Genomic DNA, 27,759 nt, shown 5'->3' with positions numbered 1-27,759 from the left:
TCTTCAGGGAAGTCTATCCTGCCCTCAGCTAATGGAATCTTCTACTCTTCCTACCAGTCCATCCCCCACAGTTACTACCTCTTCTACCACTAAACCCCCCCCCCTCCTAGACTGTAAGCTCCAAGGAGCAGGGCCCTCCTATCCCTCTTGTATTGAACTCTATTGTTGCTGTATTTTCTCCCTTTATACTGTAATAATAAGTCACAAAGAAATAGTGCATGAAAATTTTTTCTTTAAAGTCGCTGCGACTTGAGTGGCAGAGATTGGAGTGGTTTCATTGTCACAAATTGGGTGCGACTATATATGGCCTTGAACTGTGTAGTCGCACTGGTGTGAACCAGGGCTTAAAATAGTTTGCTTGGGCCAACCTGGTACAAACCATTTACTACACTAACAGATGCGCTTGTTTGGTACGTTGTGTTAAAGTGTTTATAGAGCTACAATTGAAAAAGGAAAAAAAAAAACCCAAAAAACAGATATGTTATACTTACCTGATATTGCACAGAGCAGCCCCAATCCTCCTTTTCTAATGTTCCGCGCAGGCGCTCCTCCTCTTTGGTGGATGCCCTCATAGGAAGCCACTTTCTATAAGGGCACTCGTACAGGCTCGCTCCCATTCCCCGCTGTCTGTGTCCATAGGCACAGACAGCGGGACTCAGCCCCTCCCTTGGCACAGAATTTGATTGACAGTAGCAGGAGCCAATGGCTCCCGCTGTCCTGCTGCTATCAATCTTCTCCGTCTGGAGGGAGAAAAAGGAGGGGGGGGGGGGGAAATTTGGGGGTGAGCTGGATACAGAAGTTTTTTTTTACCTTCATGCATAAAATGCCTTTAGAACAACTTTAACTATATGTAGCCTCAACTACATACAGTATACAGCGCGGGGTTCCAGCAGTGAGACAGGGACTTCCCTTCCCACTCCCGAAACAAACTGACTGACCTTCCTGAAGATGCATAGTAGGCAAAACATGTAGAGGCAGAATTGTGTCCAGCCACATACATGTCCGATGACGTCACATCCGCTTTGGGTACATGAAATGCACACCGACTTCCCTGTAGAGCAGTGCTAGCATCCTGAGATAGTGTATTAGACTGAGGATTGGGCACCAACTAATGTGAGTGCATTTGTGGTTGATTTTATTCATTTTTTTTTAATAAACCTATTATACTAGGAGACATTTCTCCTTCTGATTCTTGCTAATATTGGCTATGGAGTAAATTGGGAGACTATTGAGAAGATACACACTGATGTTCGAAACTGTTGGGGACACAAAGCGCCTTAGACCTTCTTTTAATTAAGAGGTCATGGATGGTTGCTGAGTGCAATATATTGTCTTATGGTGGTGGAGCACAAAGGATCTGCATGGATCAATTTATTTGGTACAAGATTATGCACCATTGTTTTTGATCTACAACCTGCTGTGGGACTTTTGTTTTTGTTCTTGACTTTGGACTCAATATATATCAATTTTAGGTTTTTACATGTTTCTATCACAGTTGGAATATTGTTCATCCAATATGTATGTTTAGCACCATACCTTATTTTATTATATGGTCACAAGTGACTTTCCACTTCAAGGGGCAGCCAACACTTTTTGTAGTGGTGCAAGGAAATTAAAATTCTGGTGCCGAAACCAATACTGAAAATTCAGAATGCTTGTGGCCGAAAACCGAATCAACACCGAAATGTCTGCGTATGTGGGAGTCTCCAATTTTTTTTTTGTATTTTTTTTCTACTGTCATGTATTTTTTTTTTTTTTTTTTAAATTTATGATTTTATTGCTACCACATAAGGGACCAATAGCCCCCTATGTGATAGCATATGAGTGACAGGTCCTCTTTGTAGGGGGGGGGCAGTGTGTGCAAGGAGGGGAGCAGTGTATACAGAAAGGCTCCCTCACTGGCTGTCACTATGGGGTTTATTTACTAAAGCTGGAGAGTGCAAAATCAGACTCCCTTCTGCATAGAAACCAATCAGCTTCCAGGTTTCATTGCCAAAGCTTCATTGAACAAGCTGAGGTTAGAAGCTGATTGGTTTCTATGCAGAAGGGAGTCTGATTTTGGAGTCCCCAGCTTTAGTAAATAAACCCCTATATGTCAGTGCCGGTTTTTAAATGCAATTGCCTGCTTTTTTTTTTTATCTTAACTATAGCTCACAGAATTAGCTGTCACTTTTTCTTGAGAAATAAACTAAAAGGAAACTTTTGTTTCTTTTAGCTGGGGGGGAAAGCAAAGCTGACTCTGTGAGCTAAAGTGAAGAAAAAAAAAAGTTGGTAATTACATTTAAAAACCAGCACTGACATATAGTGAAAGCCAGTCACTCTATACACTGGTCCTCTCCTGGGTTCAAGAGTGTGCTACATACAGGGCAGGGTTTAGGGGTCTGCTATGCGCAGCATGCAGCACAGGCTGCCCACTCCTCCTCCTTGACTCTGATCTCTGCACCTCTCTCCCCTCTCCCTCCACAGCCCTCACCCCCACCCCCCCCCCAAAGCTTCCTTACATCCAACCTTCCCAGCCTGACTCTAGTACCTGCCAGCAAAGTATGCAGCTCCACCTCACCTTGCAGAGAGATCACTGGTCGTCATTTGTCCCTGCCATGCCCTGCTGCAAGTGCGTGCATGGATCTGTGAGAGTCGCCGACAGGAAAGCTGTCTAAGCATAGAAGGCTTCTGTGTTTACAAGTGACAGAGGTGAGCAGGGAGCGGATGGTGAGTGCCACATGACGTGGCCTAATGGGCTGGATTTAGCCCCCGGGTTTGACATATGTGTCCTGGAGCAACAGGCGACAAAGCAGCACAACTTTGCACTAGAAGGTGCACAAGAAGTACAAAAGGCCGGGTGTTAAGAAAAGATTCACCAGGCAGAATCAAGACTTGCATACAGGTGAAACTCGAAAAATTTAATATCGTGCAAAAGTTCATTTATTTCAGTAATGCAACTTAAAAGGTGAAACTACTATAGGAGATAGACTCATTACACGCCAAGCAAGATAGTTCAAGCCGTGATTTGTCATAATTGTGATGATTATGGCTTACAGCTCATGAAAACCCCAAATCCACAATCTCAGAAAATTAGAATATTGTGAAAAGGTGCAATATTCTCTGCTAAAAGTGTCCCACTCTAATCAGATAATTAAGCCATAACACCTGCAAAGGGTTCCTGAGCCTTTAACCACTTGCCTACAGGGCACTTATACCCCCTTCCTGCCCAGGCCAATTTCCAGCTTTCAGCGCTGTCACACTTTGAATGACAATTGCGCGGTCATGCAACATTGTACCCATATGAAATTTTTATCATTTTTTTGAGACAGATAGAGCTTTCTTTTGGTGGTATTTAATCACCTCTGGGATTTTTATTTTTTCTTAAACCAAAAACCACTGAAAATTTTGAAAAAAAAAATTTTTTTCTTAGTTTTAGTTATACAATTTTGTAAATAAGTGATTTTTCTCCACTGATGTGCGCTAATGAGGCTGCAGTGATGGGCACTGATAGGTGGCACTGATGGGCATCATTGATGGGCACTGAAAGGCAGCACCGATATATGGCATTGATAGGCGGCACTGACTGGCACTGATAGGAGACACTGATAGGTGGCACTAACTGGCACTGATGGGTGACATTGAAAGGCAGCTCAGAGGGGCACTGATATGTGGCATTGATATGTGGCACTGGCACTGATGAGCACTGACAGGTGTCACTTCTGGGGCCACACTGATCATCAGAGCACACTGAGTGCCCTGATGATCTGAGTACATGTCCCCTCCACGGAAAGCCGATTACCGGCTCTCCTCTCGAGCTGTCAGTGTAACCGGCATTTCCGTGTTTACATGTGATCAGCTGTGATTGGACACAGCTGATCACATGACCGAGCCGACATCTTCGGCTCTTTCCGTGATCCGCTGTGTCTGAGGGACACAGCGGACCGGCGATTGCCGCGCTGCGCACTCCCTGAGCTGCGCATGCGCAGTGAGAATGGTAGGATGTCATATGACGTCCTATCAGAACGAGAGAACCACCTTGCGCCCGTCATTGTACTATAGGGCGGACGGAAGGTGGTTAAATGGTCTCTGTCTGGTTCAGTAGGAATCACAACCACTAAAGACTGCTGACCTGACAGTTGTGCAGAAAACCATCATTGACACCCTCTATAACAGCGGTTCTCAACCTGGGGGTCGAACGACCATTTCCCAGGGGTCGCCTAAGACCATCGGAAAACACATATTTCCGATGGTCTTAGGAACCGAGACACCGCTGCTGTCTCCGGCGATGTGTGGGCGGGATGATACGCTGCTCCTGTCACCTCCGGGATCGCTCAGCAGCTCCGCCTCCTCGCCGCTGATTGGCCACCGGAACTGTAGCTCAGGAGAGGCACACAGGCGGCCAATCACCGGCGAGGAGGTGGAGCTTGGAGAGGAGGAGCCGAGCGGCAGCGCGCGGAGATCGAAGAAGACCGAGGGAGCTGCCGGAGCGAGTGAAGAGGAGAGCGGCCAGAGAAGGAAGACAGCTGACAGGTAAGTGAGAGAGCGAGCCCAGGCTGGAGCAGGGGTCAGCAAAGTAAGTATCATTGGTGTCAGTGGGAGGAATAGTGCCCCATCATTTGTGTCACTAATACCAACGATGGGGCACTATTCCTCCCCCCACTGACACCAACGATGGGGCACTATTCCTCCCCCCACTGACACCAACGATGGGGCACTATTCCTCCCCCCACTGACACCAACGATGGGGCACTATTCCTCCCCCCACTGACACCAACGATGGGGCACTATTCCTCCCCCCACTGACACCAACGATGGGGCACTATTCCTCCCCCCACTGACACCAACGATGGGGCACTATTCCTCCCCCCACTGACACCAACGATGGGGCACTATTTCCCCCCCCCTGACCCCAATGATGGGGCACTATTCTCCCCTCCACCACACTGACATCAATGATGGGGCACTATTCCTCCCACTGACATCAATGATGGGGCACTATTCCTCCCACTGACACCAGTGATGGGGCACTATTCCTCCCACTGACATCAATGATGGGGCACTATTCCTCCCACTGACACCAGTGATGGGGCACTACTCCTCCCACTGACACCAACGATGGGGCACTACTCCTCCCACTGACACCAACGATGGGGCACTACTCCTCCCACTGACACCAACGATGGGGCACTACTCCTCCCACTGACACCAACGATGGGGCACTACTCCTCCCACTGACACCAACGATGGGGCACTACTCCTCCCACTGACACCAACGATGGGGCACTATTCCTCCCACTGACACCAACGATGGGGCACTATTCCTCCCACTGACACCAACGATGGGGCACTATTCCTCCCACTGACACCAACGATGTGGCACTATTCCTCCCACTGACACCAACGATGTGGCACTATTCCTCCCACTGACACCAGTGATGGGGCACTACTCCCCCCACTGACACCAGTGATGGGGCACTATTCCTCCCACTGACACCAATGATGGGGCACTACTCCCCCCACTGACACCAATGATGGGGCACTACTCCCCCCACTGACACCAATGATGGGGCACTACTCCCCCCACTGACACCAATGATGGGGCACTACTCCTCCCACTGACACCAATGATGTGGCACTATTCCTCCCACTGACACCAGTGATGGAGCACTACTCCTCCCACTGACACCAGTGATGGGGCACTACTCCCCCCACTGACACCAGTGATGGGGCACTACTCCCCCCACTGACACCAACGATGGGGCACTACTCCTCCCACTGACACCAACGATGGGGCACTACTCCTCCCACTGACACCAACGATGGGGAACTACTCCTCCCACTGACACCAACGATGGGGCACTACTCCTCCCACTGACACCAACGATGGGGCACTATTCCTCCCACTGACACCAACGATGGGGCACTATTCCTCCCACTGACACCAACGATGGGGCACTATTCCTCCCACTGACACCAACGATGGGGCACTATTCCTCCCACTGACACCAACGATGGGGCACTATTCCTCCCACTGACACCAACGATGGGGCACTATTCCTCCCACTGACACCAGTGATGGGGCACTATTCATCCCACTGACACCAACGATGGGGCACTATTCATCCCACTGACACCAACGATGGGGCACTATTCCTCCCACTGACACCAACGATGGGGCACTATTCCTCCCACTGACACCAGTGATGGGGCACTATTCATCCCACTGACACCAATGATGGAGCACTATTCCTCCCACTGATACCAATGACATGGCACTACTCCTCCCACTGCAAAATTACAGTTATGAAGTAGCAATGAAAATAATTTTATGGTTGGGGGTCACCACAACATGAGGAACTGTATTAAGGGGTCGCGGCATTAGAAAGGTTGAGAACCACTGCTCTATAAGGATGGAAAGCCTCAAAAGGTAATTGCAAAAGAAGTTAGATGTTCCCAAAGTGCTGTATCAAAGCACATTAATAGAAAGTTATGTGGAAGGAAAAAGTGTGGAAGAAAAAGGTGCACAAGCAGCAGGGATGACCGCAGCCTGGAGAGGATTGTCAGGAAAAGGCCATTCAAAAGTGTTGGGAACTTTCACAAGGAGTGGACTGAGGCTGGAGTCAGTGCATCAAGAGACACCACACACAGACAGATCCTGGACATGGGCTTCAAATGTCTTATTCCTCTTGTCAAGCTGCTCCTGAACAACAATGTCAGAAGCGTCTTACCTGGGCTAAAGAAAAACAGACCTGGTCTGCTGCTCAGTGGTCCAAAGTCCTCTTTTCTGATGAGAGCAACTTTTGCATCTCATTTGGAAACCAAGGACCCAGAGTATGGAGGAAGAATGGAGAGGCACACACTGCAAGATGCTTGAAGTCCAGTGTGAAGTTTCCACAGTGTGTGTTGATTTGGGGAGCCATGTCATCTGCTGGTGTTGGTCCACTGTGCTTCATTAAGTCCAGAGTCAACGCAGCCATCTACCAGGAGATTTTGGAGCACTTCATGCTTCCTTCCGAGGACTTCGTTTTCCAGCACGACTTGGCACCTGCCCCCACTGCCAAAAGCACCAAAACCTGGTTCAATGAACGTGGGATTACTGTGTTTGATTGGCAAGCAAACTCGCCTGACCTGAACCCCATAGAGAATCTATGGGGCATTGCTAAGAGAAAGATGAGAGACATGAGACCGAACAATACAGAAGAGCTGAAGGCCGCTATTGAAGCATCCTGGTCTTCCATAACACCTCAGCAGTGCCACAGGCTGATAGCTTCCATGCCACGCCGCATTGGGGCAGTAATTGCTGCAAAAGGGGCCCAAACCAAGTACTGAGTACATATGCATGCTTATGCTTTTCAGAAGTCCGATATTGTTCTACGTACAATCCTTGTTTTATTGATTGCTTGTAATATTCTAATTTTCTGAGATTGTGGATTTGGGGTTTTCATAAACTGTAAACCATAATCATCACAGTTATGACAAATCACGGCTTGAACTATCTTGCTTTGCATGTAATGAGTCTATCTCATATATTAGTTTCACCTTTTAAGTTGCAATACTGAAATAAATGAACTTTTGCACGATATTCTACTTTTTCGAGTTTCACCTGTAGAACCTTTGGCAAGGTGTTTGGCGATTCCAGACCAGGAAAGTTGTGAGATGAAAGACTCAAATCTCCATCCAATCACTGAATGTGGATGAAGAATCCTCCCTGTTGAGCTACTGTATTCTAACAGTGGGGAAATGTCCCCATCATCACTATACACTAATCAGCAGTGCTTATCGAGTGGGGAATATCCAACATGGTGATTGTACAGAAGTTGATCGGTAGATAAACTTCTGTACAAGCAGCCTGCCCATAAATGGATCAAAATTTAGCCAGACCTTTCTGAATCGGCTGAATTGTGATCCATGTATGGCCAGCTTTAAGCTCCATGCATACTAGCGGGTTTTTTTTTTAAGCTCCTAGAAGCAGTTATTGGCATTTCTTTTCCTGCTCCTAGAAGCTAAATAGTGTTATCCTATGTGTCCATACACACTACTTTAGGATATTAGCATTTTTTGAGCTTCAGCATCTAGGAGCAGAAAAAAAATTGTTTTTGTAGAGTTTGTGGAGCGTTTTTCCACTAGAAAAAAAAATGCTAAATGCTGCTAAACCGCGCTTAACTTTTTTCTAGCTTTTTTTCCTCTACATGTACTGTAAAAATGCTGATAAAATGCTAACACTCCTAAACAATTCTGAATGCTTCGAAAAAAAAAAATGCTATTACCAGAGTTTTTTATCCAAAATATTTTTCACCTAGAGCTAAAAAAAAAAAATGCTAGTGTGCATGGAGCCTTAGAAATGCTGGCAGACCTCTAGGTGAATTATGTAGAGCAGCTATACAGCTGAGGGTGTTGTGTAAGCATGCTTAGCAAGTGTTGGGTCACCTACAGACACATGCAGATGGAAAAACAGATTCTTAAAGGCTTAGAGGGAGTACATGACAAAAAACACGGGCAATGGCATCCTTGCCAGTGAACCAAGTAGACCAGTAGAAAAGGTCATGTTTTTATTTTTATTTTTTGAGGAGGCAAGAACAGAATGGCTTCTTGGCTCATAAGCTAAGCAACCTGATAGTCTGCAAGCCTTTTACAGGGAGAAAGACATATCAAAAGCTCAGAGCAGTGTCTGAGGGTCTAAAGCCAAGATGGTATGTGTAAAACAGGGTCAAGATAATGAATTTACTATCCCCACTTACTAAGAAGAGGACACAACCCTGAGCAGGAAAAATTCAGGCATTGGATGACTTGAATTCACCAGCACAATCCGGAAGGATTTCTCAGAGAAGAGCAACCAGGAGGTGCCAAAGAGATGAGAAGTTCTTGAACATGGGGCAACAATAGACTAAAGTCATGCCGTAAGAAACCTGAATAAGAATGCAATCAGGTTTAAAACAAGAAAAAAAACCCCACATGTACCAATAGAAGGAGCACCAGACAGACAGAAGAGCACAAACTGATTTATTGGTTTGCACTTAAGGACATCCAATGTATTTTGATGGCCAGAAAAAACACTTCTCCTTTATCAGGGAGGAAGTCCTGATATATCAGACCACTTCTTTGAAGGTTTGCATGAAGGTGGTGCATCAAAATTAAAGTAGCTCAGATCAGTTTGGTGTCATGGCAATGCCCTCTCTAAAGCTAGAATATGTTTTAGGTTCTTCCAGGTCACGTTCTTTCTGCCAGTTGCCTCCCCTCCAATTATGAAGCCGCTTTTGGAGACCATGAGCTGTAAAACGACCATGGTCATTTGACTGCTCAAGCAGCTGCATAAGGAGGCACTTTGTGATCTGAACTTTCAGGGTGTGATCAACTGTCTAGCTTATCATAGAGTGGGGTGATTTTTTTTTCAACAATGTAAGGGGTACACTAAGGTGTCCAAACACAAATGTATTTCCAAATGACACAGTAGTGCTAAGGACTTCGTAAAGACCAGAAGGACTGTAGTGTAAACCATTCGAAAACCACTTCTTTTCACAACCTGGTATGCTGTGCCACTGCTGCCCTCCTCAGAAATCCTAAAGACAGACATACAGAAAAACAAAAGGATGCAAAGGCCTAGTGCATTACCAGATGAAACTTTATTTAAAAAAAAGGAAAAAGTATGAGTGCATGCTCACTATAGCCAGAGGCTAAAACAGCATTATAGGCTAGACGTGAGTGGCAGTGTATGTCCCACAGCAGTAAGTATCACCACAACCCGGGCTTCACCGAGACTCGTGTTTCAAGGGACAAACCCTCTTCATCAGAGCATAGCCAGTCTGTGTATCACATTACCTCTTAAATACATTATTGTCCTTGCACTTAAACATAGTCTTGTGCACTAATGCATGAAAAGATGGGAGAATAACCCATCAAGCTGCTTCTGATATTAAATTAGAAAATCTCTCATATAAGATTTACATTGGCAGGTCTATAGAAGACAAGGCAGAGGCCTAGCTACTGTGGTAGGCATAGTGGCAGGTCAATAGGTGATCACACAAGTCAAGTTACTGTTTGCATAGTTTTTGGGACATGAGAGGACATGCATCCCTAGATGGACAAGAGCCCCTGTTGAAGATTTGAAAGTCCTTGAAACATTTAATGAAAAGGGAAGGAATGTCCACCCCTTGTGACCATGACGCTGCAAAAAGGTGTAGGAAAAACGACTGCTCTCGTAAAGCAGCAGGTAGGAAAACAATGGCGTGTAGAAATAAATAGGCAGAGGACAGCAATGGACGCTCTTTGTGTAGCTCTCTGAAAAAAAAAAAAAAAATCATGAAGCCACTGTATTAAGCTAAAGTCATGTGGGTAGATGTCCTAGCACCTGCATGGGGTGAAGGAGAACCTTGGTGCGTACACGTTTTCTCAATAGGTTCAATGGACTTACAGGGTTTACCACAAACAGATGGAACTTCAGTGGGAGGCAACGCCTGGAGGGAGCAAACAGAATGTACCCATAAGGAAGTAGCAAACAAATCAGGAGGAAGGTGTCACTGTGGATAGCGGGGTTGGAACCCTCTTTCCCCTGTATTCCCAAAGGCAATTACCAAAGAGGAGCTCGCCTTTATTGGAGTTGAGCAAAAGGCATCTTTCCCGGGCAGGGTCAACAGACCAAGCTCTAAGCCATAAAATTCTGTGTGTGTACACAGAATGTAAGAGATTTGACAAATCCCATTCTCCATGGAGTATACACGGAATAGTAGGGCTGAGGCCAGGGCTGTAATCTTTCATAAAGAATATTTATCTATATCAGAGAAAATTCTCCAGCTTTCATTGCCATTGTTTGGGTAGCCGATAAGGTGGCAATAGCCAGCTGCAAGATGGACCTGCCAGGGCAAAGGATGACTTCAAAATATCTTCTTAATTGCCTTTTGACTGAATCTTTAAATGAGGGAATGCCTTCAATAGAAACAGCAGATCGAGTATTTGGTGCATGAATGGTTGGATCCACAGATTGAACAGTCCACTACTTTTGAAATTCCTCTGCCATAGAGTACAAGCAGCAAAATTGCTTGGAGGGGGTAAATAATTTCCCGAAGGTAGACTAACCATTATATAAAGCTCAATGAGCTTAATTAGTATGAAAAGGTTTTCTAGATTTTGCCTTAATTTTTGTGCCTAGTGGGGTATATGGAGGCTGAGCAGAACGAGGTGTATCTAGCCAAAGACTAGTACGCATGCCTCAATCAAAGAATCAAGCATATGGTGAGAAGGTCAAGAAACTGATTTTACAAAATTCTGGCGGCGAAAAATCTTCAGCAACCGCTGCTAAAATATCAGCATCCCTTTTGCCTTCTGCACATGTTTTTAGCTGGCGAAAACCCTTTGTTTCCAGGCTGACAGCCTTTGGAATACATCATAATGGCAGAAAATCGTGCTTTATTAAGACAGGCCATGCGTTGGACATCTGTTGGGGAGCGCAAATCAGGGGGAAGGAGCGGTGTCAGGGTACAGCCTTGCCCCAGAACTATCAACCTGAAAGGAACCTGGAGCTTCCTCAGGGTCTGCAGCAAAATTGCTGCTATGTATCCCGTATCCTTCTGTAATCTGCCACTGCTGAGTGAGGGTCTTCCCCTGCCAGGTACTCACAGATGAGATGCGGGCTGCAGAAGTGTGTTCGGTATGAAGCAATGGCAATACCCAGGAACTATCCAAATTCCTGTGGCTGTGTCTCTGAAGTATCAGGCAACAGGTATGACAGCAAATGTCAAGATTGCAGAAAATGGTGACTATGTTTGCATTTAAAAAACTTTTGAGTACTACTTCACTTGCCAGTGAGGAACTTCCAGTCGTGAGGTAAAAGAAAAGACTGCCAAATATGACTAGGTAGATGTTATAACAACATCATCTATAAACCAAATAAAGTGAGACAATATTAGCTTTGGAATAACACAAACTGTAGATTACCATATAACCCCCTCAAACCGCTTGTGTGCATAACACTGCGGTGTGTCTTGTAGGACAGACTGTAAGCTCCATGAGCAGGGCCCTCCTATTCCTTCTGTACTGAAATGTATTGTAACTGTGCTGTCTCCCTTTATGTTGTAAAGCGCTGTGCACACACTGTTGGCACTATATAAATCCTGTATAATAATAATAATGTAGTGTATATAAGCGATCCAAAAAGACATGTATAGTCTAGAACCAGTACAGGGAAACCCTGTTTTACCTTAAACAAGTCGCTGGTCCAGTTCAGGGTCTAGTTTTTTACCCCCAAAGGGTTCTTTAGGGTCTAGGTGCCAGAAAAAGACCACAAACCTGGACCTGTATAGCACCCTTCAACTAACTCAATTGTAGCACTATGTACCAAGAGGTCCTTTATCTAAGGACACTGACAAAAAACTGGAGCCTCATGGAGTGGGAAGGGTTACTCTAGGGGGAGTATCAGTAAAGCTTTGCCAGTGTCCAATCAACTGAAGGTAGCAGCATGCAACCCATGATCTAGGAATAAAGTTCTGGTGTCTGGTACTGTATGATTAACCACCTCCCGTCCGGCTGTTGTATATAAATGGCCGGACGGTGGCAGTGCAGGGTTGGGTGGCCGTTTATAAACGGCCTCCCCGCACCCTGCTTGTGCGCGTTCCCTGGGAGCGCGCAGCACCGTGATCCGATGCTTGCGGTGTCCTCCAGACACAGTGGAACACTGATCGTCGGACGGAGCCTTTGTACAAGGTCCCGATCATGTGATCACTGATTGGCCAATCAGTGATCACATGCAGAGTAGTAAGCTAGAGGTCACTTCTGACATCATTGCTTACTACGTGTGAAATCTGTGAATGATCATGTGACAAGCTGTGACCAATCACAGCTCACTTAGTAGTTCTCAATGGCTGCAAGAATGCAGCTAGAGAGGAGAAATGATTGATTTTACATCCTTTATGGGTGTAAAAAAAAAAAAAATCTTCATCATCCCCCACAAGTAGTACAGTGTCACCATGGTGACACTGTACTGCTAGAGTGACAGTATGTAAAAAAAAAAAAATATATAAAAAAATGTTTAAAAATTATAATTTTTGGTTATAAACTAATTTGGGTTATTTTTTTTATACTAAAAATATAAACGGAATAAATTTTGGCCAAGATTTATGATGAAATACTATTTATTTGCAAAATTTTATAAGAAACACTTTTTTTCAAACTTTTTGGACTTAATTTACATAGCAAAAAAATAAAAATCCCAGTGGTGAATAAATACCACCAAAATAAAGCTTTATCTGTCTCAAAAGAATTCTAAATTCATATAGGTACAGTGTTGCATGACTGCGCAATTGTCATTCAAAGTGTGATAGCACTGAAAGCTGAAAATTGGCCTGGGCAGGAAGGGGGTAAAAGTGTCCGGACTGGAAGTGGTTAAGATACTCTTCCTTATGTTGGTGGTCAATAGGAAGAATTCCCCCCTCCCCAGGTCATTGGTGTCAGTAACTACTTATCCGAGAGTCTCAAACTGCTCATTGCCTAAAAGGATCCCCAGCAACCTCTGGAGAGATCCTAGGTAGATCCACGGACATGTCACAGAGAAAGGTTGGTTCAGAGAATGTACAAAACAATTTCATTACCCCTCCCTGCCATTAAATAAGTTAGGGCTCGTTCACACTTGGCTGTTTTACCAACGCTTGCCAAACGCCCCTATAGCGCTTGGCAAGCGTTGGTCCAGCGTTTGCGGAGCGTTTTTTAACGCTCCACAAACGCCACATGCACGGTTTAGCGGAGGTTGCAAGGCATTTGCCGAGCGTTAAAAATGCCCCACAAACGCCTATAATGCAGTTTGAATGGTGTTACCGCTCCACAACCGCACCGCAAAAGTCGGCGTTTGCGGAGCGGCACCATAGACTAGAATAGAACCTACGATGGATGCCAGCACATGGAGCAACACAAGCCCCGAGGAAAGCTTCTTCAACCTTTACAGCCCCGAGTGATTCCTGTGTCAGCTCCTGAGAGGGGGAACTATATCTTGGTAAAGATTTCTCTGACCTGCTGGACCACATCTTCACCACACGAGGGCGCTTGATCTTCATTCTTTCCAGCTATTCCCGTGATCAGACCAGAAAGGAGAGGGGAATCTTCCGGATATTTATTCACATGCGTATTACCTATAAGCTTCCGGTTAGTGCGCATTTCTATCATTTGCACCGGGAATCAACGAGCACCTTTTACTGGACTGTGTCTTATTATTACCATTTATGATATATTAATAGCGCTGCATTTTATTTATATACATAGACTAGAATAGGTGGCTTCAACGCCTCCTGACTCGACCAGAGGCGTCCGTTTTGCCACGACGCAAACGCTCCCGTTAGAACAGCACCATGTGCTGCAAGGTGCAGAATTGGCAGAGGCGTTTGGGAAGCGGTAAAAACGCTTCCCAAACGCCTCTCTGCCGCCTGCACACAACGCTAGTGTGAACGTAGCCTTAGTGTCTGTTCAATTGCCTTCAGACTGGGCTCACATTCATGCGGTGCGGTACATCGCATGTAGTTCGCACAGGAACAGCACCGCATTCCTGTGCAAAATCACATGCGAATTGTGTGCGGTGCAATTAGAGCAATACATTATGTATGGCTCAAATTGCACCGCATCCGCACCAAAAAGGTGCAGGACCCTTTTTTGGGTCTGCACTAGAATTGGATCACATGGGTATTCACACCTATGCGATCCGATTCTGCACATTGCACTGCGCTTTGAGGACCGGTTTTCGGGTGTTAACATACACACCTGCAGTGGTTTGCATGAACGGGATGCGATTCTGATGTGGTGTGGTCTATGAGATGTTACTGTGCAGCCAGCAATCGAGAATAGGTGAACCGCCAGCTAGGTAAACATGAACCTGGATCCTCCTCTGCCTCCAGGATTGGCTGAACACAGTCTTAACCACCTCAATACCAGCTTATATATCACCCTTCATTACCAGGCCATTGTTCAGTACTTTAATGGTTTGACTGACAATTATTTGGATATTCAACATTGTACCCAAACAAATTTTTATATCTTTTTTTTTTTGTACACAAAGTGCTTAAATCCTTTCATACAAAAGCTCTAAGACTGGGTAACGTACATGTATGTCACCAGGTCTAAGAGATTATATATTTGCTGATCGCTGGTGCACTGCTTTCCAGGCTCCCAAAACCAAAAATAGCAAAAACGCACATTTTTTTTTTTTACCTGCAAAAAATGTGCATTTATTATTTTGTTATAAGGTGAACTTATCTTTTAACTGCAGCCTATGACATCCCCAGGGACCAATGCATAACATTTGGTATACTTAACCACTTGCCCTCCAGAGGATTTACCCCCCTCCCCTTCTGACCAGGCCGTTTTTTGCGATATGGCGCTGCGTCACTTTAACTGACAATTGCGAGCATGCAAAGCTGCATCCAAATTAAATTTATGTCCCACAAATGGAGCTTTATTTTGGTGGTATTTGGTCACCTCTGCATTTATTTTTTGCGCTATAAACAACTTTGAAAAAAAAAAAGACTAATTGTCACGGACATCCCCAGTGACACTAACACAGTGATCAGTGCTAAACTGTACTAATGGCACTGGGCAGGAAGGGGTTAACATCTGGGGTGATCAAAGGGTTAACTGTGTGCTTTATTGTGTAAGCACGCTGCTTTGTATTGCTCTGCATAGCAGCATGCTGTTGCTTTGTACAGGCGCGGGTAGGGCGCGCGCTCCCCATACCCGGAAATACAAAATTACGTATACACGCAATTACACATTATACACAGAATCATGTATACACTTAATTTTTCGCAGCCCTGTTGCGCTGTAGCAGTAGTTCTGCTACAGGGCGGTGGGGAAGCAGTTAAAAGTGTAACTCCACTTTTGTGGGAAAATAATATCGTGTATACAATTGTGACAAGTCATATTGGAATTGAATGTTAAATATTAAAAATGACCTTTCCTTTTCAATCTGCAGCGCTGTAATTTTCTGTAAAATGCAATGCATATATGGCTACCTGGAGGTGTTCTGTACACAGACGGTGTACAGAACACCCCGAGAAATTTAATTTCCTGCTTGTTTGATTGGCTCACTGATTTTCCCAAAAGTCTGCACTTAGACACAAAACACATTTTGGGCATCCTCTGCAATAAAAATTTAATTTTTGGTGAGATACTCCCAAAGGGAAAAAACATCTAAAAAGGAATACAGACCCTGCCATTTTCCTCAATAGAGCTCTGCAGGTGCATCAGCTGATCAGTAATTATAAAACACTTCCATACAGATTCACTCTGCACATGGACACAGGCCAAAAACCGCTCTCTTCAGAATAACAAAAGGTAGGAAACGGCAACAAAGTTTGCTAAAATCCCTGCAATGTACATAGATTATCCACAGGGGAGTGAAGTTACTTTTTAATTCTAATGAAGATTCTCAGAGCCTACAGGCATACTAAAGGGGACAGCAGAAACTGTGGTTATACTACAGGGGATGGTTAGAGCCCCTGGACTTACTACATGAGTCCCCTGGGTCCAATTCTCAGAAACAAAGCATATGCTTTGCCCACATTTTGAAGTTTTGGCAAACTCCTACTGCTGGCTGCAGAGCCACACCTAAAAGAGAGAAGGACACCTTAAAAACTTTTTCTTAGGAGGAGCCAACTCACGCCGTGACGTCACGCCGTCGGAGCATCGTGGAGCTCCGGCGGCCGTTTCTCTATAGGGACGGTTAGTCCTTTCTGCTGCGTGTACAGTTTATTTTCCTGGATGCATCTTTACTATACCAAGAAATTGATACCCTAACCATACTACACTATGGGCATTTTTCTGTTCTAACCCCATACGGGGAGTATCATTTTCCATAGACGCCCATTACCCTGTGTGTCCAGAGAGAGAGCCTCCTATCATATCCTGTGAGAGCTGCACCCATACATCCCTAATGGGGAACTCTGGATATCTTTGGAGTAACAGCATTCTAGTCCCTGGACCCTGACCATCCTGAGAGGGAGCCTGTTCCATCCTGTGGCCCAGATGACTACCTGTTGACACCTGGATATTACATACAATGCACAATAACAGTGCACGTCCGGTGAGTGCGCAATTCTTATAATCAATCCAAGGCGCAAGCACCGATTTGAAGCTGTGGGACTTTCAATATTTTAATTCACTAGCTATTTTACATGTGATTATTTATTTTCAACATCTATATATATTTGTTATACATTTGTCCTATATCTATTTCTCATCTATTATTACTACCTTTATCAGCGCCGCACTATTTTATTTCTGCCTTAAAAAAGAGCCTCAACTTCTTATTTTGTTTATTAATGATGTGTTTTGCAATTAATTTGTTGCTAGGACACAGGCCACCAGTGTCCTAGCAACCAATGAAGCAGGGGCACACTGGCAGTGGGTGGAGAATAAGTCCTTCCAAATAGACATCCCACCAGCCAGGATGGTAAGGAAACAATCCACCAATTCATCACAGTGTACACAGATCCACTTTACCAGATAGCATGACCACCAATGAACAAGATGGTCTTACAGGCTTTAAATGTCATCCATACCAGGATATCTCTGATTTTCACAACAGAACTTCCCTGCACATCTCATCTCAACGACGTCCACAACATTTGAAATACATAAAAAGGCTCTCATAGTGTAGTGGGTATAAAATCTTCTAATTGTATCATGGTTAAAAATACTACAAGATAAAAAGACAAAAGCATCCAATCCTCCACTCGTGCTCAGCAAAAGCCCGCTTCTGGGTCTTGGTCAATGTGATGGTGTCACCTCCTTTAGCCCCGTTCAAAGCATTTCGTCATAGCAGATGTCATCAGGTGGAATGGCCACTGATGCACGTCGGGCAGGGCCAAAAGAGGTGACACCATCATGTAGACCGGGATCTGGAAGTGGGCTTTTGTAGAGCACAAACAGAGGATTGGATGCTTGTACAGCGGTTACATGAGTTTATGCCAGGTTTTGTCTTCATCTTCTGAGTATTTCTAATCATAATAAAATTTTGAGGCTTTCATACCCACTACACTATGAGAGCCCTTTTTATCTATTTCAAATGCTGTGCACATTGAGATGAGCTGTGCAGGAGAGTTCCATTGTGAAAGTCAGATATCCTGGCATGGATGACATTTGAAGCCTGTATGACCATCTGTTCATTGGTGGTCATGTTTCCTGGTAAGGTGGATCTATGTACACTGTGGTGAATTGGTGGAATGAATATATGCACTTCCTTGTGGTGGATTTTTTCACACTTTTTTGGGGGGACTTTGTGTCGTTTTTTTTTTTTGGATTTTTGGTATATACAGTCCTCAGCATGAGTACACCCCAACAGATTTGTCAGAAAACCTTTCCTTTCCTTTCAGAATCAAGGGAACTATACTACAAAATAGTCCCACAAATGTGGGCCATTGATTGCACACAAGATTTGTTAATTTACACACACAAAAAAAGTATTTTTCCTAACAAATGAATTCAAGACCATGTTGCAAAAATGAATACACCCCAAAGAAAGTCCTAGGAGCAAAGCTAAATTTTAGACAAAATCCTAATTAACAAGAATTCAACTACAGGTGAGTTGGATTATTCATTAAACAGGTGTCCAGCAGACAGCTGATTATAAAAGGGAGTTACTTAACCGCTTCCATACCGAGCACTTTTACCCCCTTCCTGCCCAGGACAATTTTCAGGTTTCAGCGCTCTCACACTTTGAATGACAATTGTGTGGTCATACAACATTGTACCCAAACTAAAATTTTATCATTTTCTTCACACAACTAGCGCTTTCTTTTGGTGGTATTTAACCACTTGCCTACCGGGCACTTATACCCCCTTCTGTACCAGGCCACATTTCAGCTTTCAGCACTGTCGCACTTTGAATGACAATTGCGCGGTCATGCAACATTGTACCCATATGAAATTTTTAGAATTTTTTTCTCACAAATAGAGCTTTCTTTTGGTGGTATTTAATCACCGCTGGGCACTTTACTTTTTGCGCTATAAATAAAAAAATGCAAAAAATTTTTAAAAAAGGTTTCTTTGTTTCTATTATAAAATTTTTCAAACAGGTAATTTTTCTCCTTCACTGATGTGCGTTGATGAGGCAGCACTGATGGGCACTAATAGGCGGCAATGATGGGAACTGGTAGGCAGCACTGATAGGCAGCACTAATGAGGCAACACGGATAGGCGGTACTGATAGGCAGCACTAATGAGGTGTCACGGATAGGCGGCACTGATAGGTGGCACTGACTGGCGGCACTGCTAGGCATTGACTGGCACAACCACTGGGCACTGACTGGTGGCACTGACTGGCAGCACTGCACGGCTGCACTGCTGGGCACTGGTGGGTGGCACTGCTGGGCACAGGTAGGTGGCACTTCTGAGCACAGGTGTGTGGCACTGCTGGGTGGCACAGGTGGGTGGCACTGCTGGGCACCGATCATCAGGGCACTGATCATCAGTCCCCTGATGATCGGTGCCGATCCCTGCTCTGACAACTGCCGGTTCTCGGCAGTAGTTTCCTCGTGCTCTGACAGCGTGAGGAAAGTGCAGCCGAGAACCGGCAATTGCATTTCCCGGTGATCAGCTGTATCCATAGGACACAGTGATCATGGAGATCGCCAGGTGCGCACCCCCGGGGGCGCGCAGGAGAGCGCGTTCTGGGAGGACATCATATGACGCCCTCCCAGAACTGGCCAGCCGCAGTGTAGCCGTCATTCAGCTATCTGCGGTCGGCAGGTGGTTAATCACCGCTGGGGTTTTTATTTTTTTGCTAAATTAACAAAAAAAGACCAAAAATTTTGAAAAAAAACCCCACATTTTTCTTTGCTTCTGTTATAAAAGTTTGCAAATAAATAATTGTTCTTCATAAATTTAGGCCAAAATGTATTCTGCTACATTTCTTTGGTGAAAATAACCCAAATTAGAATTTATTATTTAGTCTGCATGAAAATTATAGAGTTCACAAACTATGGGATATATCTGAAAATTGATCAATCCTGAAGTACTGACGGCCAATACAATTTCTCGAGGTCCAAGAATGTCAGAACAGTACAGATATCCCCCAAATGTCAGAACAGTACAGATATCCCCCAAATGTCAGAACAGTACAAATACCCCTTAAATGGACCCCTTCTTGGAAAGTAGACAGTCCAACGTATTTCATAAGAGGCATGCCGAGTTTTTTTGAAGTTGTAATTTTTTTGTCATAATTAATTAAGAAATTAAAAAAATGATTTTCACAATTTTTTTTTTTTACATACGGTCACCAGTGCAGTACAGCGTCATCATATAACTGGCATGGCGGTGATCAGGGACACTGACTGGTGACAGTACAAAAAAAAATTGATAATTTGTTTTTTTTATGACTTTTTTCTCTTTTTTAAGATTTTTTTTTCAGATTTCACTATGACCAAAGTAGTATGTTACCAGAGTAACACTGTACTGCTTTGGGGAAGTGATCAGTATTTTTTTTTTATTTTACACAAAAAATTTCTTTGCTATAAGCATGCATTTATACCTCAATGAAATCGATTCATTCAGGGGTTTTTTTTTGTGCTTAGCTGTGATTTGGCCACAGCTAATCACATGACACAGCTGGGCTGTGATTGGCCCAGCTTGTGCATGTGATCGCTAGACACACTTGTATACAATGGATGGCATGAAAGGAAGCCATCCATTGTATACAACTGTCATGTGACCTGCTGTGATTGGTCACAGCAGGTCACATGGTACTGGCAACGGGGCTGGTACACAGATCTGTCATCGGCCGTGTCCGAGGTACGCGGCTGGTGACAGATCGCGCCACTGCACAGCCCTGTGGCCAGGCGCAATACGCATGCCTGAAAGGACGCCATATGGCATCCACCTGGAAGGACAAGCTGTTCGCCCCGGCCGCCATCTGGCTTTAGGCCGGGCAGGAACTGGTTAAAGAAAATCCCTTCCCATTTCATGCTGTCAGCAATGGCACCACATGGAAGAGAAATGTCACAAGGCCTGAGAAAGAAAATAATTATTCTTTACACAAAGGTGACAACTACAAGATCAGCAAAGCTTTACTTATCAGTCAGAATACTGCAGCAATAGTGATACAAAAATTTAACAAAGAAGGAACTACAAACCATCTCACAGAACTGAAAGCATCTCACAGAGACGTCCCGACCTTACACAGAAGTTAACACCTCGACAGGAGCGTCATCTGATTAGAAGGATTAAAGAAAATCGGCATGCAAGTTCACTGCAGTTAGCTTAAGAAGTAGAAAGCCAAACTGGGGTGATTGTTTCCTGTGACACAATACAACGATAACTGCAGAGAAATGGCATGCATGGGTGTCGTCCACAAAGGAAGGGTCTCCTAAAGCCCCTGCACCAAAAAGCCACCTAAAATTTGCCAGGGCCCATGCTAAAAAAGAAGACTACTGGGACTCTGTACTCTGGAGTGAGGAGACCAAGATAATTGTTTTTGGAAATGATGGCTTCAAAACTGTATGGTGTCACAAAGGTGAGGAGTGCAAAGAAAAATGCATGGTGCCTACAGTGATCCATGGTGCCTACAGTGTACTTCTGTGGGGCTGCATGAGTGCTGCTTGTGTCAGGGAGCTGTATTGCATTGATGGGATCATGAGTCAGCGGCCAATGTCTCCTGATCTAAACCAAATCCAACACCTATGAGGAATTCTGAAGAGACAAGTTTAGCATCACTCTCCATCCAGCATTCTGGCTCTAGAGGTTGTTCTTGAAGAATGGAAGAAAATTGATGTTGCAATATGCCGTTGACTTGTTCATTCAATGCCTATAAGACTTGGTGCTGTCCTTACAAATCATAGAGGTCATATAAAATACTAGATGGAGTAGTTTTTCTTGCGGGGTATTTTCATTTATTAACCTTACTTTCATGTAAATGAGCCAAACCAATGTTCTATAAAACTCAGTTTTGTCAAAATTGTGGAAATTGTTCTTGTGTTCATTGAGATATTGATTAAAATCTTACTTTTCAAAAGGGCTGTACTCATTTATACTGAGCACTGTGTATTTGCAAAGGTTTACCCATTCACTATATATTTTCACTGCTGTCTGTATAGATTTAATCTATATTCACTAATGTGTCATTTCTAGCGCTGCACACTCTTACATTTTATAAGCCGTTCAGAAATTGCAGGTACTGGCGTTTCATCGGTAGAACACTGCAGAGAATACTTTGTGACTGGAAGACAGCCTAATCATGTGACATGTCAAAGTCATATGACCTGGCTCTCCTCCACCTGGCATGTTTCCATTCCATTCATTGAAATAAATGGGGCTTCACTTGCACAAAGTCCCAAAGCAAAATCCAAAGCACCATGCATGTTGCTGTAATTTAGAAGCGTGCCAGTGAGATTCTTATCTAAAGCAGCGGTAAGGCCATAATGCCTCTTTATATATAGGCCACATAGTGTGCTAAAGGTAAGCGCTGTTGACAATACCAAGGATTTATTTAACATCAACTGTTCAAATGACATGGAAGCCAACTGGTTGCTGAGGTGAACAAGACATTTTACTGACATATTTTCCTTACATTAGACACAAAAAAGGGTAATCATCTGTGACAAAAACACTGTGGGATTGATTTACTAAAACTGGAGAGTGCAAAATCTGGTGCAGCTGTGCATGGTAGCCAATCAGCTTCTAACTTCAGCTTGTTCAATTAAGCTTTGACAAATAAAACCTGGAAGCCGATTGGCTTATATGCAGAGCTGCACCATATATTGCACTATCCAGTTATTAAATCAACCCCTATGTGTTTGCAAAGCAAGCAATTCACCTAAATAAATTAAAGCCCAACTCCAGACTGGGCACTTAATCTCCAGCTGCTGACCTCCGTTCTGAAGTCAAGTTGGTAACATGATGGTGCATTATCCTCATTTTCCTCTTCAGGCTGGGTCTCAAAGATGCAGAGCACAGCACTGGTGTGATGAGATCAGCGCTGTTCTGTGCACCATTACACAGTGAATGCTGGCCACTTCTCCACATGGGGTGGGTCCAAGACACCCTACACTCACAGTATGTACTGGCCAGATGGACTGAAATTCTGCCAGTTCAGTGGGGACTGGCTGAATTTCGATCCATATGTAGCCATGCTGGAAGTCAATTGTTAGATCAACTTATGTCAAACTGGCTTGTTGAAAATTATTTCTTGATCAGTGTATTCTGACATTGGAGAGCCCCGCTGTTAGAATACAATGTCCCATAGAGGTGGATTCCTCCATCCTCCTCTATTGTGTGGGATGGAGGAACCGGTTCATCTTTTTGTTCAGAGAGCAACAAGCTTTAGTTGTCTAGGTTCAGTGCCACCAGGCTTCACTCAGTCTGAAAGATTTTTTCCTTCTAAAACACTGGGCGCCAAATTAAATAAAAAAAAAAAAGAAAACACAAAACACAGGAGATGGGTTTTAAGCCTTGCCTTCTATTAGGTCCATAATTTGCAAAGCTCCTGTGTACCACACTGAGAGCTGTGTAGCTCCAGACAAGCAACACTTGTAATAGTAATAGATAATGAGTAACATCCACACACTATGATCCTAAGGAGTTACTAATAATGTAACAATAACACATAATATATCCGTAATAATACAGCAATAAATCATATGATGTAACCATATTAATATATGTACACTTCAGGTAAATGGGCAAACAGATCCTCCTGGAATGAACAGGTTTTCTGAAGTAAATTTATAGCCAGTTACTGCTGAAAACAGTTGATTCCAAGGGGCTCAGATACTTTTTGTTGCCAATTTAAATTGTATGAATGAGAACGGATTTTATATACACTAAGCTCCGTTCTGTGCAGGAACATACTGTACTCCAGCAAGCACAGTCATTTGTGTATTGCAGCAATGGTTTATATATCTAAATGTAATATACAACAGCTTACCAGTCCTAAGACATGGTGGCTGCCTGATTTTTCTTATCTTAGTAATATTACCTGGTGATCCAGTATTAGGACAGGACTACAGCGCACCTCCCCTTTCCACATCTTCATAACAAAGGTAAAGGCCTTCCTTATATTTGCAGAAAACTTTTTTTTTTTTTCCCCATCAATCAAAATCAGCCTCTCCTGACCTCAATCAAGTAATAAAAGCAACTTTTTCTACACCACACTAGTGGCCGATACACTTACAAATTCAAACAGCTTTTGGGACTAGGGCTGAGCAGATTCTGAATCGATCTGTCAAAACCTAAAAGAAGGCATTTAAGATTTTTTTTATGTTTTTTTTCTAATATATTCCAAGACATTTTTCAATATTCAGCCTTATATCCTTTCTAATCTAATAACAAAGACTTTTCATCTACCAAAAAAACATTTTCTAATTAAATTTAAGTCCATACTAGAATAAAGACACATTAACACATGAGATCAAAAAGTAAGAAAAGGGAAAAAACATTTTCTTGAAGAAATTGCTGCTCTAAGCTACTTTCCAGGCTGAGAACGTATGATGAGGTGAAAGCACTTGGTCAGGTGAGCTCTGCTGAGGGGAAAGGTCAGTCATTCTGAACTCTAATCTTCACATGACCAAGTGCCCAAGTTTTCAGACATAAATGTGGCACTGAAGGGCAAACGTTAGCAGCATCTCCTCTAGGATAGGTTATTTTGGCCCTTCTATTACTGCTCATATATCCATGTCATGAAGGCGTACAAGTCTAACTAAAGTCCCCACACTGCGTGTCCTCTAATCCTCCTACCACCACAATGAAGATGTAAAATGTCATCACAACTCGGTTAGCACTTCTGCCTGGTAGTACTAGGGCCGCTGGTTCGAATCCCAACCATAGCACCACCTGCCTCGAGTCTGCATGTTCTCCCTGTGCCTGCGTGGGTTTCCTCCGGGTATTCCGGTTTCCTCCCACACTTCAGACATGCCGGTAGGTTAATTGGCTCCTGTTTAAATTGGCCCTAGTATGTGTATATATGAATGTAAGTTAGGGACTTTAGATTGTACTCCCCTTGAGAGTTAGGGACTGATGTGAATGTATAATACATATATAAAGTGCTGCGTAAATTGACAGTGCTATAAGTACCTGTAATAAATAAATAATATAAAACTCAACCATATCACAGATATCACCTCCCTTCACCATCACCAGACCAGAGTTCCCTACATTCCTTGGCACTGACCCTATTTTCTTGCCTTCGGAGTTCCCAGTACATATAAGTAAAAATGCTACCATAGAAGAACTAACATGGACCGATAAATATGTCATCGTTTACGGATTACCAGACCAATTCACAATGCCCACAACTAAAAAAACCTCACATACGGGCATAAGAATAAACCACAAAATGTGCAACTCATGAAGACCAAACAGAATGTAGGATAGCAGAAAAGTATTTCTGAACACTCACCCGGACATCTGCAAGAAGAGCTTCTGGATCTTGAATGCCATCAGGCAGGCACTTCTTGTGTGGGGGGAGAGATTCAAGCTTCTTAACAAGGCAGAGTAAGCCTTCAAGCTCAAACCATGTCAAACATGGAGGTGTGTTGCTGGGTGGTGAGGGAGGGGTAGGTGGAGGTGGCGTGAGAGGCCGGTGTGCAGTCTGAAAGTTAGAAAGGAGCACCCTTTCCTCCTTGCGCTCTTCCTCATGCTCCCTCTGCCGTCGTTCCCTTTCTCTCCTCCTTTGAAGATCCCGCTCAGATTTCCTTCTCTCTCTGTCTCTTTTCCTTAAGCCCTCTTCTTCCTCCCAATCCTGATCGGATGAGTCATCATATTCAGAGGATGAAGAAGAGGGGGAAGATGAAGAGGAGGAAGATGAAGATGAAGAGGGTGTGTCTGGTCTCCGGCGGCCATTTAACTCCAAGTCTAAATTAGAAAAAAAAAAAAAAGGATTACTACAAACCTGGTATGTATATCGAAAGAAATTTAACTTCTGACTTTCAGTTTGTAAGAATGTCAAAATGATGAAAATGAATTTCGGAACCAGTCAGCTGAGCTGATTCTGTCACAGCTGAGAGGGCGCCATTGTTCGAATGTCACACACAGAGACGTGCAAGACCTGGAACTAGCACCACTTCACAGAGCTGGATAGGAGACATTAGGCATTGGCTGTTCTACCAGGTTCCATGGGAGTGCAATAAAATGCTAAGCCCTTTAAAAATAAACTACAGGAAAATATAGAAGACACAAACTGAATACATAATCAAATGTCAGGGTTATGCCCTGTGTCCCTCAATGGACTCCAAGAAAAGCATTTTACAGTAGGCAAAAAACAAAACAAAAAATAAAAAGGGAAGCCAGTAAAATCCATTTCCTAGAGTACAGTTCAGGACTCAGACTCTTTAAGCATTGTGACTGGGTTATATACAGCTACCTTTGGATGACTGGACACTGGCAAAAAAAGAAAAAAAAAAAAAAAAGGAAGATACTGAAGGGATAACCCCTACTTCTTCCAGCTAGCCTTAGGTTTGCAGCAAGCATTAGGGAGATCATAAAAGAAAGGAGGGACCCATGTTCTGTACTGTATTCCAGGAAACTGATTTTATCAAAAAAGTTAAAAATCCTATTTTCCAAGTCATACAGAACAAGACACTGGTTCTTTAATCATTACAGATGTTATGTCCAAAAGAGGTCTATTGGAGGGGCGGGCAACATAGATATCACTAACAGGCCCATATAACAATCAGGTCTACAAAGGACTGACAGATTTAGAGAGCAACTAGTCGCACCATACACAAAAACAACTGGCACCTGATAAACCTTAAAGCGGAGCTCCACCCAAAAGGGGAAGTTCCTCTTTAAGCCTTTGTTCTCTGCTCCCCATTAAGGATTGGCACCTTTGGGGAGCGGGTACCCGAATTTAACAAGTACCTGCTCCCACTTCACACTGAAGATGCCGGCACCAGGGAGAGAAGACGACCAGTGCAACCAGCGGTGGTGAGGACACCGCTGGACCAAGGGACAGGTAAGTGGCTGTATTTTAAGGTCAGCAGCTACAGTTTTTGTAGCCGCTGACTTTTTTGTTTCCCCAGGTGGAACTCTGCTTTAACAAATATTAACAGAAGCCCCTAGGCCCAAACAGCAACCTGGTAGACCTCAAAGACCAAGCCTTTTCTTGCACTTTAAATGTAACAATCTGGATTTTTTGCTAGCCTTTTTAGAACCCCAAACATATATATATTTTTAAAGCAGAGGCCCTAGAGAATAAATTGATGGGTTTTGCAATTTTTTATGTCACACAGTATTTGCGCAGAGATTTTTCGAACACAATTTAAAAAAACAAAAACAAAATACACTTTTTTACTTTTAATGCAAAAACAATACAGAACCCAATTTTTTGGCAGACTATAAAATATGATGTTACGCAGAGTATATAGATACCAAATATGTCACGCTTTAAATTGCGCACGCCCGCATGAAACTGCGACAAATGACGGAAATGTTATGATCAATAAGCAACGCTTTAAAAGCCTTTACAGTTTACCACTTCAGATTTAGAGGTAGTTTGGTGCTAGATTTACTGCACATGATCTGACATTCGCAGTGATACCTCGCGTGTGCAAACAGTCACTGTATTTTTTATCACTTTTATTGCTGTAAACATCCCATGTGACAGCAATAGGCATATGACAGGTACTCTTTATGGATAGATCTGGAGTCTATAAGACCCCACATCTCTCCTCTGCCCTAAAAAGCATTTGATCGCATCAAGATCGGTGTGATCAAATGCTTTTCTTTTTTTTTTATTATTATTATTATTATTATACAGTATTTTTAAAGCGCCAATAGTTCGCTCAGCGCTATACATTACAAAGGGGGACAGAACAATAC

General features: G+C 43.7%; 1 protein-coding gene across 3 annotated transcripts in view; it reads right to left on the bottom strand.

Moving 5' to 3' along the window:
• Positions 1-27,759, bottom strand: part of KDM2A (lysine demethylase 2A) — a 168,880-nt gene that overhangs the window by 60,522 nt on the left and 80,599 nt on the right. For all 3 annotated transcript variants that reach the window (XM_089683714.1, XM_089683711.1, XM_089683712.1), the window contains one exon: positions 25,340-25,794. In XM_089683714.1, the coding sequence (XP_089539840.1) occupies positions 25,340-25,794 (455 nt within the window). The remainder of the gene's footprint in view (positions 1-25,339; positions 25,795-27,759) is intronic.

Source organism: Staurois parvus, unplaced genomic scaffold, assembly GCF_062004578.1.
Source record: "Staurois parvus isolate SC_StPar_1 unplaced genomic scaffold, SC_StPar_1.0 ptg000320l, whole genome shotgun sequence".
In the NCBI taxonomy this organism is placed as follows: domain Eukaryota; kingdom Metazoa; phylum Chordata; class Amphibia; order Anura; family Ranidae; genus Staurois; species Staurois parvus.
The sequence above is the reverse complement of the archived record's forward strand: the minus strand, read 5'-3'. Positions and strand labels throughout refer to the sequence as shown.